At 44.6% G+C, this 11,413-nt stretch overlaps 1 protein-coding gene across 1 annotated transcript in view; it reads right to left on the bottom strand.

Moving 5' to 3' along the window:
* Positions 1-652: 652 nt before the first annotated feature.
* sema3e (sema domain, immunoglobulin domain (Ig), short basic domain, secreted, (semaphorin) 3E) overlaps positions 653-11,413 on the bottom strand; it is a 46,199-nt gene continuing 35,438 nt past the window's right edge. The window contains exons 11-17 of the mRNA XM_031565371.2: positions 10,025-10,244; positions 9,340-9,431; positions 8,583-8,624; positions 8,000-8,169; positions 5,742-5,809; positions 2,954-3,087; positions 653-1,196 (exon numbers count right to left, since the gene is read on the bottom strand). Coding sequence (XP_031421231.1) covers positions 687-1,196; positions 2,954-3,087; positions 5,742-5,809; positions 8,000-8,169; positions 8,583-8,624; positions 9,340-9,431; positions 10,025-10,244 — 1,236 coding nt within the window. The 3' untranslated portion in view covers positions 653-686. The remainder of the gene's footprint in view (positions 1,197-2,953; positions 3,088-5,741; positions 5,810-7,999; positions 8,170-8,582; positions 8,625-9,339; positions 9,432-10,024; positions 10,245-11,413) is intronic.

The following is an 11,413-nucleotide window of genomic DNA, read 5'->3' as shown; positions in this document are numbered from 1 at the left end:
AGACTTACTAAAGATCAAACAATTTTCAGTGGCATGCCTTTAGAATCAAGTCTGTCAGTGTACCATGCTTCTTTTCAGTGGTCTTTGTGTGAAAGCTCACAGCTCACGTCGTTACAGGTTGGGTAATATCCTCTGAGTCTTTCTAGCTGGATATGCAGAGAAAAAACAGGCAGGGAAATGCACAGAGAGGCCTACATACTAAGAAAGCCCTGCACACAGTCTGTCAGTTACAGGAGAGTTGACCTGCAGAGCATTTGTGTTAAATTGACATAACCATGGCAACAGCAATGGCATCCAAATGTCCTCATTTCCCCAAAGTCTAAAATCAGTCCAGCTTTACAAGGGGAGGCAAGAAGGCATGTGATTATCACATTATCCTATTATCCTCCATTGTTCGCAGTTTGAGTGAATGTGGTCACGAATGTCAGGTCTAATTCAACCCTTCCCCACTGCAGACAGACTGCACCATTTGCTTCCCACATTTGTAGCACTGATTATGTTTGAAATGTCTGCGCTATCCACAACTCTGCTGTGAGGCAAAGTTCATGGTACTGTTATCAGTTTTCTGTCTGGATTCCATTCCTTTTTTTTTTGCCCAATTCCTCATCCTCCCTCCCTCCCTCCCTCCCTCCCTCCCTCCCTCCCTCCCTCTCTCCTTCTCGGCCTCCCTTTGCTTTTAAATCACTCTAATCTGGAGTGTGCCGCGGTGCCCGCTGTTTCGCACGCCGCTCGGCACCCTGGGGGAACCTCCACTTGGGTGCCAGCGCCTTCATCTTCTTCTTCTTCTTGTCCGAGGCCGAGCACCACACGCGCTCGCAGTACTGCTCCACGCGCTGGAAGTTGCTGTAGCCGATGAGCTGGAGAAACTCCTTGTACCACAGCTTGGAGGTGGCCGGCCCCGTGGGGAGGCTGGGGAGGCTGGGGAAGGGACAGGGCAGGGCCGCGGATGACCTGTACATAGGGCCACCGCCGTCGCTCACATCCTCCCTCTCCTCTTTCCCTTCGCCGCCGCCGCCTCCTCTGTGCAAGAGCCCCTCCAGACGCTCCTCCTCCAGCACCTCCAGGGTGATGCGGGCCAGCGGCTGCACGAAGCCGTGCTCCACCGACTGGCAGAGGTAGGTGCCGGCGTCGGCCCTGCGCACACGCAGGAACAGGAGCCCGTGGCTGGTCCTCACCACCCGCTCATCCCCAGGGATCTGACGAGATTTCAGCAGACGCATGTTACCAAGAGCACTTTCATTGCATGCTTTACGGTGTCATACTACTAGCACATCTTAATGGATGTGTGGCTTCTGTTGCTTTGTCATGATTTTAGATTTGAATGGAGGGGGACCATGAATTATTCAGTTCTCGATGATTCATTTCTATTAATATGATGATTAACCTTTTATTCTGACTATAAATCAGACATGTATTATGAAGTACAGATATTTTATAGAATGCATATAGGTTATATAAATAAGAAAGCTATAAACAAAGGCAAAGGTGTACCCAGGTTTCTGAGTGGCATCTTACAGACAGGAATATTTAGCCTGGTATAGCCGGACCCAAATTCAGTTCTTGAAGAGGATCTGGCCTTGCTCTATTGGGGATGGTTTCCAGTTGTTACATATTAATGGGCGTAGACTTTGGATTCATTTTGCAACCACTGGACCAGCCGTTAACCAATCGGCATTGACCACCACCACTAACAATGCAAGCTGATATATTAGTCTTTTCCCAAACCCCGTCGGCAGTAAGGTAACAGTGTCTTTGCCCGAGATGAATAAATGCACTCTTTATTCTTGCTCTGACTTTAATTCTCCAATGTTTTGTAGCGTTGCTATTACTGTTTGCATCGCTTCGTCAAGCTGTAGCACTGCTGCCATTGTTGTAACTATACAAATTAAACAAATGCTTCACTTCAACGTCTTTGCGCTTGGCCAACCCAACTGGACGTTATATCAGTCCCAGACTATTATTCTGGTGGAAACTGAGCTGGGAGCAAAAGGCGGGAGCCAGGCTCAAGGATGCAGCAAGTTCTTTTTTTCTCCTTACATTAGCCCAACTTCAAACAGAACAAGTGGCTCTTTATCAGCAGGCAGTTTTCCTCTGGCCAGGTTGTTCCAATGTAGTTATTTGGCACGCTGAAGTTAATTGGCTTATAAAAGGCTCGAGGCGGCCATAACAGTCCCTCTGCCCTGTGGTTTAAATGCGTTCATTAAAGACTGATTGTAAGGTTACGCTCAAGGCCTCCACACAGGAGCCATGCATTAGCATTTCTTAAGACTGGATGGAAATTGAAGATAAGAGAGCCTTCCCAGGGTTCCACACAGACACGAGGCCAGACCTGAAACCCACACAAATGCTTTGATGTATAGTGGAGCTGGAAGAGAGGGCGGAGAAGACAGATGCTATCATAAGTCTCATATGTATCACACCCTGTGGTCTGCTAACAGGTGCTATTAAATGTCCTCTCTCCAGAGTGCCATGGTTAATAGCTGAGAGTGAACACTTATCACTTCATGCATTCCAAATAACGGCAATTTGAAGCACTTTGAGGGGAAAAAATGGACTATTTGCCATTGACGAGATGGTTTTATGGTTCACAGTGGCAGATATATCTTGGGAAAATGTAATGTAGCTCATTGATAATAATTTCAACAATGATTCCATCTAATTAATAAAAAAATGTCAATTTTTTTCTTGGTCTCTGAATTAACATTGGGCCGGGATCAGTAAACCATTAACTGGGTGAAAGTCAAGCTTGAATTCAAGCTCAGTATGGTTTGTCAGATATGGTCGGTCTTGGACAGAAGGTTGACAGGTTATGTCCAACTCGGGTTAAAACTTCAGACCCAATTGAGGCTTTTGACAGCAAGGTGCATCCAGTTTGTGTGCGTGTGTGTGTTAGGTGTGTGTGTGTGTGTATGTGAGTGTGTGTGTTCGGTGTGGGTGGGTGTGTGTAGCTCACCTCCTCCATGTCAGTTCCTCTCAGCAGAAACCAAAGGAGTCTGGCCTGCAGGGATCTGGGGCTGCACTCCAGCAGAGTGCTGTTATTCTCCACCCCATATACCAGCTTCTCCGCAGCTCTGCCTCTGTGGTCCTCTACAACACACACACACACACACACACACACACACACACACACACACACACACACACACACACACACACACACACACACACACACACACACACACACACACACACACACACACGGGTGTTGGTCTTGACTTAAGCTTTTCTAAAGTTCTGTCACTTCTATGATGATAGGCACTCACTACACATCTGTCCTTCACTTGAAGAAGGATTGATTTTCTTCTCACTCTCTATATCAGTTTCCACTCTCTCCCACTACCCCACCTCTCTTTCTCTCTCTCTCTCTCTCTCTCTCTCTCTCTCTCTCTCTCTGCCACTACCCTCTCTTTCTCTCTCTCTCTCTCTATCTCATGTGCACTCATGCTCATCTTTACAATGGGATCTGTTCATACCAATGGGCTGCAGAACCCAAAATATTACATTTTTATATACAGTGTCACTGGTCTGAAGAGCATAACAATAAAAGTTCAATTGCAGAGGAACAAGTGGATGGAGAACATGATGGGAATTCATTATCTTTCCCATCTGTCTGAAATAAATGAGTATTGTCATTTCATGTGCAGTACAATGGAGCAATTGGACATGAATAAATATATAAACAAATAAAGAAGGAAAATGGTTGAAGGTAATTTCATATTCTGAAATATGGTTTCCATTGCCATGGCGATTAATTGTGATTTCATACTGGTAATTGCCAAGGCTCAGATGTTGGTACTGATGGATGTGTGTGTGAGTGTGTGCGTCTGTTTTTGTGCATTTGTGTGAGTAGGTGTGTGTGTCTGTCAATGCACGCAAGTCAAGTGTGTATACACAGACACACACACACACACACACACTTACAGTGCACACAGTATTTATTTGCATGCACACACATACACACCAAATCCAGTACAAAAATAAACAACACTGGACATGTTGATTGCATTTCCACATCATTCAAATCCACAGGGTTATGTTAACCTTTCTTTGGAGCCGCGCTCTCTCTTGTTATGTGAATGCTTGCCAGGCGAGATCAGAACTTGTATTTTCACAGCCTTTCACTGTCCCCCTTTTCCACAATCCTGATATGCACTGCTCTGCTTTAGATTACAAACCAGAGCACTGGTTCTGGACCTGCTGCTCCAGAACGGCTGTGCTGGGGGAGGGGGCTCATCAGAACCCTGGGGCTGGCTCTGAGTCAGGTCAGACCCCCCACTGGGTTTGAATATTACAAACCCCAGGAGAGGAGCAGGTGGTCATCTAAAAGCCATCATGGTAATGGCCCAGAATGTTTGTGTTACATATTAGATACTGTCTTGGTTTCAGGAAGTGCATTGTAATGTTAGAGAAAGCAAATGAGTTTGAATAAGATGAGTTTAATGTTGAAGCAAAATATCTCAATTATAGTTTGTGTAACTAAGTTTTGGGGTTAGTCTAGGACAGGATACCTGTGTGAAATTGAAATTATAGGGCTCAAACACAGACCAGAGAAGAGTTACAATATTGACAATGATGATTTCAATTACATTCAATTACATTACATACTATTGTTTGTTAGAAATAAAGCATAGGAAATGTCTGAACTCTTCTCTTTTGCACTCCTTATTTGTCAGTGCAAAGGTGTTCGACGGTATTGTTTTGCATGTCTCTTGACAAGTGTTTTCTCACCGTGACAGTGTGTGTGTGTGACAGTGTAATCTGTAACAGTACCATGGTTTTAGTTCAAAATAATGTAGATTGCCCTGAACATACAGTACAAATTAAAACGTTTCTTTTTTTTTTAATCCCTCTATTCTGATTGTATTTGGATTGGATTTGGATGGTTGTGCAGATTTGCCTGTGTCTGTGTAGGTTTTGAGAAAATTGTAAGATGTTTTCATGTTAGCAATAAATTACCTATATTCACAATATTTCATGTTAAAGTGAATGAATTTGCTATTTGTTTATTTTGTATACATTATCTGACGCTGCGCATAAATATGTGTTCAACATTAGGCAGATGTGGTTTAATCAAGGCACTAGCTTGCTGATGGGTTGTTTTTAGTCACAGAATTCACAGTCACAAAAAATGGTTCATTCCCCCAATGCAATTCAGCTTTCTTGCCATGGCTTGTTTGATAGAATAACATAATGAACTACAACTATGCTATGGCTCTATTTCAATAGCTAGTTGTCTTTCTCATCATTCAGTATGTGATAGTATAGCTAGTATGTGATTGCTAGCTATTATAGTTTAGCTGGTAAGATACTGTTGGTTAGCCTGAAGGCTAGCTCGCTAATTATTATATTTTCACTATTTTAGAAAGCTATTTTGGACAATTAGCCAGAGATATCATATAACCTCAGTATTAAGATAATGTAGGGTATTGGATATTCCCATCTTAAAATGTTAAACAAAGCCTCACTGATCATGAAACCCTTCCACTCTTTCTTATGCTATCTGTAACCTCTCTTCCCGCCTATCTGTCTCTTTCTGTTCTTTTCTCTTGCTCCATTTCTATTCTGTCACTGTCTGAGGGGTTTTTCTAACCTTCTCCTCTTTCTCTCTCAGTCCCTCCCTTTCTCTCTCTCTCTCTCTCTCTCTCTCTCTCTCTCTCTCTCTCACACACACACACACACACACTCACAAACAAATACACACGCACACCCACATAGCAAAAGACCCCCACCAGCCAGCTCACCAGTGATCTGAAGCCCATTACACTGCTGAACAGCATTGCCATGTTTGATGTCCTGCCTCCTGAATCGCCTGTAATGATAAACAACAAGCCCACACACATAAGAAATCAGTAAAAACACTGACACTTGGCTCTGTGCAATGTCAATCATCCCTACTGTTTGACACCCTCGCCAGACCTGCGTGAAGCGTGAAATCACCAAGGACAGGGACACACACACACAAAAAAAAACAATCCCTGAAAGAGGGAGATGGGGGAGTGATTGTGAGGCATAATAACAGATGAGGGGATAAAAAGACTGAAAGACAAACGAGATTGGAATTAAAACCAGACACATACAGACAAACACACATGGTGGAAAAAAGGAATGAGCAGGGAGAGTTTAAGTAAGACAGAGAGAGAGAGAGAGAAATCAAACTCGGCACAGAGGCGAACGTGACTAGGCAGCCCGGGAGGAGGAGGAGGAGGAGGAGGTGTATGACTGTGTCTGTGTGTGTGTCTGTGTGTGTGTGTGTGTGTGTGTGTGTGTGTGTGTGTAGGGGGGGGGAGGCATGTGTCAGAGCTCCTGATGCAGGATTAGGGAAACACCCATGCACGCCGTCAGCTTGGATGAGTGTCCACGCTATCAGTGCCATAGGCCATCCACCTGCCCACGTGCCCACGTGCCCACGTGTCACTCAGAGAGAGATGTGCTCACGCTGAGAGAGCCCGCTGCTGCCACTCAGCTTCTGACGACATCACAGCTCTAATGCTAGTGAGCTACAGGGCTTTGTTGTTTTAACCTCCTTATTCCGTTCTATGTGTCTGTCTGTCAGTCAGTCAGTCAGTCAGTCAGTCAGTCAGTCAGTCAGTCAGTCAGTCAGTCAGTCAGTCTGTCTGTCTGTCTGTCTGTCTGTCTGTCTATCTATCTATCTATCTATCTATCTATCTATCTATGTATCTATCTATCTATTCATCTATCGTGTTTTTCTACCTCCTCCCTCTGCTTCTTTCTTGCATAGGGCAGTATACACACCCCCACAACCATCCACGCACACAGACACACACATGTGCACGCAGGCAAGCTCAGAGGCACACAAAACACGCACTCTCACACACACACACACCTATCGGTGTGTATTTTCATACCACAGTGCTGACTCGTTCCTACAGTGGCTGACCTACAGACCACTCCCTGGGGATGCTGGCAGCGGGTAGAAGGGATGCTGATAGACAGATATGGTAAGAGACGGGTCGTGGGTCACGGGAGCCGCGGGGCATCTGGATGGGTGCTGTGTCACGGTGTCATTTTTATTAGCCATGGAGCAATTATAAATGTCAGCAAAGACCGTTTTAGCTTGGGACAAGAATTCAAATAATGAAGATTATTTAGAAGAGAGAATGCCTACGCTCCTCTCGAAATCATTATTTGTAAATTTTTTTGTCTTTGTAAGATATCTGTATCAGCTGAATTAATAACCTTGAGCAGAAATTGCAGCAAGAGGAAGGTATCTGCTCTGTGATAAATGTGTTTAGATTGAACACCTGAACGCGTACGGACACACTCACTCAGTCTCACAACCAGGCCCACCCTTTTTACAACATTTACTTTTCTCTGGCTCAGAGCGAGGTATCACCACAAATTCTGTCGGCAGGTGCTGTGTGTTAAAATGAGGGTGTGAAGCCTATGTAGCACCGCCCCCTCTCTAACTGTGGGACACCTGACAACTCCTGTTATGACACATCCGTGCCACCTGTCGTCCACCTCACAAAGTGCTCAAGACATGAAACATCTGGACGGATTCTGAAAGGTGGATCAGATACAAAGAAAGGAAGACGTTGGTGTCTTAAAAGGACACATTCAATAGTGGAAATGCTTAAGGCATGAAGTGAATGAAGCTCTGGACTATTTACTCCGATGCATAGAATCAGAAGAGCCATTGCTGGAGCACCAGCCTATTTAGATCCAGGTTTTTTGTAGTCATGTCATCATCCTCAGGCCTGCTGCCTATTCCAGGTCACAACAGGGGGGTTTCTGCTTATCTCAGCCCAGGCTGTGTTAAGGGTGTGTCTAAATACTCCACCAAAATGTGTCCACGTGGCTGCACGCTTGGATATTGGTGTGCCATGCATATTGATACATATACTGCATATTTTTTCATTTAATGTACGACTTCTTATGTGCATGATCACTGTATGTGTCTGTGTGTGTGTGTGTGTGTGTGTGCGTTTGAGAGATGATGAGTGCGTGTGTATGTATGCTTGTGTTGTTGGGCTCTCACCGGCTCTTGGTGTAGTGACCAGCAGGGTAGTATCGTGAGCAGGTGACCCCATCCCAGGCACAGTAGGGGTCACGTGCCAGGCAGCAGTCCGCACACGCTGAGCCGTAAAGGTCACACTGGTGCAGGCGCGTCTGTGCCACGCCGACCTCCGACCCCACGTACAGCTGTTGCTGCACAATACAGGTGAAAGGGGAAGCATTGAGAAAGAAGATATTTAATGAAATAGGATTTCTGGATGGAGAAATTCTTTCAACAATACAATGCCACTGATTTAGTTGATTGGATGGCAAGGGCTGACTGGAGTGAAATGCAGTGCAGGGGTTTTATGGTAGATTTTAAAACAGTAGCTGATTATTGGAGTGGTTCGAGACCGGGCTTGGTGTGGAGTGACCGGACCTGCAGCAGCTGTGGCCCATTTCCACTGTCTGTGTTTACTGCCGAACATGTGCTGCTCATTTACACCATCTAGTGGTGGGAGGCCAAACGTGAAGGTCCTATTACTGTAATCAACAAATTGTCCTCAGTACATCACAATCCATTGGCTGACAGTAATGCATGGCCTGTGTGTGAGTGCAGTCTTTACCCTTTTAGTGGAGATCAAGATCTCCGTCACTGGCACCAGCTCCTGAGGAGGTGAAAAGATATTTATTCAAAGATATACATTTATACAGGAAACACTACAAGCAAACAAGAGAAACAAATATAAATTAGCAACACTAATGGAATAATTCCCGTGGTAAGTGGTGAGGATTTTTAGCTGACTGTGAATGCTAATTTCTCCAAAAAACCCCATACCCCCCAACCGAACACACACACACACACACACACACACACACACACACACACACACACACACCCATCCCTTCAGCATTAAAAAGTCTCTAAAATCACTGCAGAGAATTTATACCCCAGTGGAAGATACATTGTTTACTGCCTCTTTTGGATAGCTTTTTGTCATTGTTAATTACACTGCCACAAGGACCATGCTGAATCAATTATCCTCAAGCATGTTATATAAAATGCATTTCACAATCCCCAGAAGAAGCCTTTAACGCAAACTAGAGAAATTCTCTGAATATTTTTCCCCCCAACATCAGCAGCATATGTGTTCACTACCATTTGAAATATTTTCTTTTTTTTCAGCAACACTCCTCATAGATAAGAACAATAACAGCTCTTTCCTCCCAGCTATTTGTGTGAAAGAGGCGTAGGCTGTGGACTCACTGACGTACTACATCTTTCCTGTAAATTCTGCGCCCAGACCATCTGGCTGCGAGCGCTATCATTAAGCTAGCCGCGCAAATAGCAAACACCACTGGATTTTTTGTTGCAACACTTACTTTAAACACTTGCAGCTCCTCCAGGAGCACCTCCTCCATGGTGTCAGACTCTTTGTTGTAGATAGTGATGTATTTCAGCACAACAGATTTATCTGCAGAGTAAGAGGAAGGGGAAGGGAGATGATAGCGGGTTTTTGCCTGTCATTGTGATTAACCCACAGTCACGAAGAGTGTCCAGAGCCGCTGCATGTGTTTTGATATTGTGACCTCTTTATTGTTAGAGGGCCTCTTTGTAAGCCTGTTAAAAGCTGATAAGCGGGTGGACTGTGTTGTGAATAAAAAAACAACAACAACAACAACAACAAACAGAAACCAACTCCAGGCTTGATTAAAAGCTTAGGGAGAGTGGCTCCGTTTGACTCCAACAGGGATCGCAGCTGGTGGTCATGATAGGTTCTACGCATTTCAGGAAAGGTTGAGAAGATGTGGGGACTGTGTTCTCTGCACATGAATGTAAATGTTTTCATTTCAGGAAAGGTTGAGAAGATGTGGGGACTGTGTTCTCTGCACATGAATGTAAATGTTTTCATTTCAGGAAAGGTTGAGAAGATGTGGGGACTGTGTTCTCTGCACATGAATGTAAATGTTTTCATATTTATGTATTTATATTTGTGTATATGTATTTATATTTTCTACGTACCTGTGTGTGTGTGTGTGTGTGTGTGTGTGTGTGTGTAAAGCTCACCAGTGCCGATGTAGAGCACGTTATAGTGTCCGTCCTCTGCCTCCACATGGTCCACGGCCAGCTGGGTGAAGTTGCGGCCGCCGGTCTCCAGCAGGATGGGCCGGTCCTGACGAGGCCGCACCGCGTTAAACATCAGTGGGTGGGTACGCACAAAACGCAGAACCTCGTCTGGAAAGTCCTTAGAACTGGAGAACTGCCCTCCATTTATCTTACTGGCACACTGGAGCGCACGCAAGAGAGAGAGAGAGAGAGAGAGAGAGAGAGAGAGAGAGAGAGAGAGAGAGATAGAGAGAGAGAGAGAGAGAGAGATAAAGAGAGAGAGATAGAGAGAGAGAGAAAGAGATAGAGAGAGAGAGAAAGAGATAGAGAGAGAGAGAGAGAGAGAGAGAGAGAGAGAGAGAGAGAGAGAAAGGACAAGCATAACAACAATATTAAAATGAGTTCTGACTCAGCTTTGCATCTTTACTGGTACTCCAAAAATGTGGCCAAAAAGGGCGAGCTTATCAACATTTTTACTTCAGTGTTTCAACATGAGCATAGCAGGACCTCTGCCTTATTCTCCTGCTCGCTCTTATGTTGGCTTCCAGGCTGCAGCAGGTAATTAGGATTTCACTGCTGTTGGACACAGCTCTGGTGCACTCGCTCCGAAAAGGTCAGCTGCCACAGGTTTGGCAAACACTTATTTATTTCATTCAAGATTTACATTGCTGCAGCGCAGAAGAGCAATAACTACGAGATGAGCGCAGAGAGAGCAATAACTGAGAGAGCAAATCCTCCCAAACCCAGGCCCGGGTAATTATATCCATGGGGCTGCCATGCCAAAGGGAGCAGATAATCATCATGTTGATTGTGTAAGTGGAGAGAAGAGAAAGACACAAAGGCCTGATCTTGCCTGGATAAAGAAGAAAGAATCCTGATGCGAGCATAATCAGTTCTGCTGTGGACAGGGCTAAGCCAGCTAAGGACACGAGAAAAGAAAAATCGGCCTCGGCATGCGAGGCTCTGCCCACACGGGAGTCCGGTGAAGTTGTCAGTAACTGTAACGGGCAAAACTAACATAAATACTTGAGAACTGAAAAAGGATCCTGGATCCAGGTAGCCTTTACTGTAAGTTAAGAGCAAAGCGAACATCTGCTGAAGGTCTATATCCAACTACTACGTTTACATTAAACAGTGCATTGTTAACTGTGATTAAAAGCCTTTTTTTAGTGAACCAATGTTTTTCATATGTATCTGATATTATGTCAAGTGGGTCAATATTCAATTCAAGACAACACAGTGAATGACTTCATGCTAATAACCCATAGCATTTCATTCCCATATGCAGTATTAACATTTTACAATGCAAACTCTGAAAATAATGTCAAATTTGAAGACTGATTTCATTTA

This window comes from Clupea harengus, chromosome 3, assembly GCF_900700415.2.
Source record: "Clupea harengus chromosome 3, Ch_v2.0.2, whole genome shotgun sequence".
Taxonomy (NCBI): domain Eukaryota; kingdom Metazoa; phylum Chordata; class Actinopteri; order Clupeiformes; family Clupeidae; genus Clupea; species Clupea harengus.
This window is presented reverse-complemented; position numbering and strand designations above follow the sequence as displayed.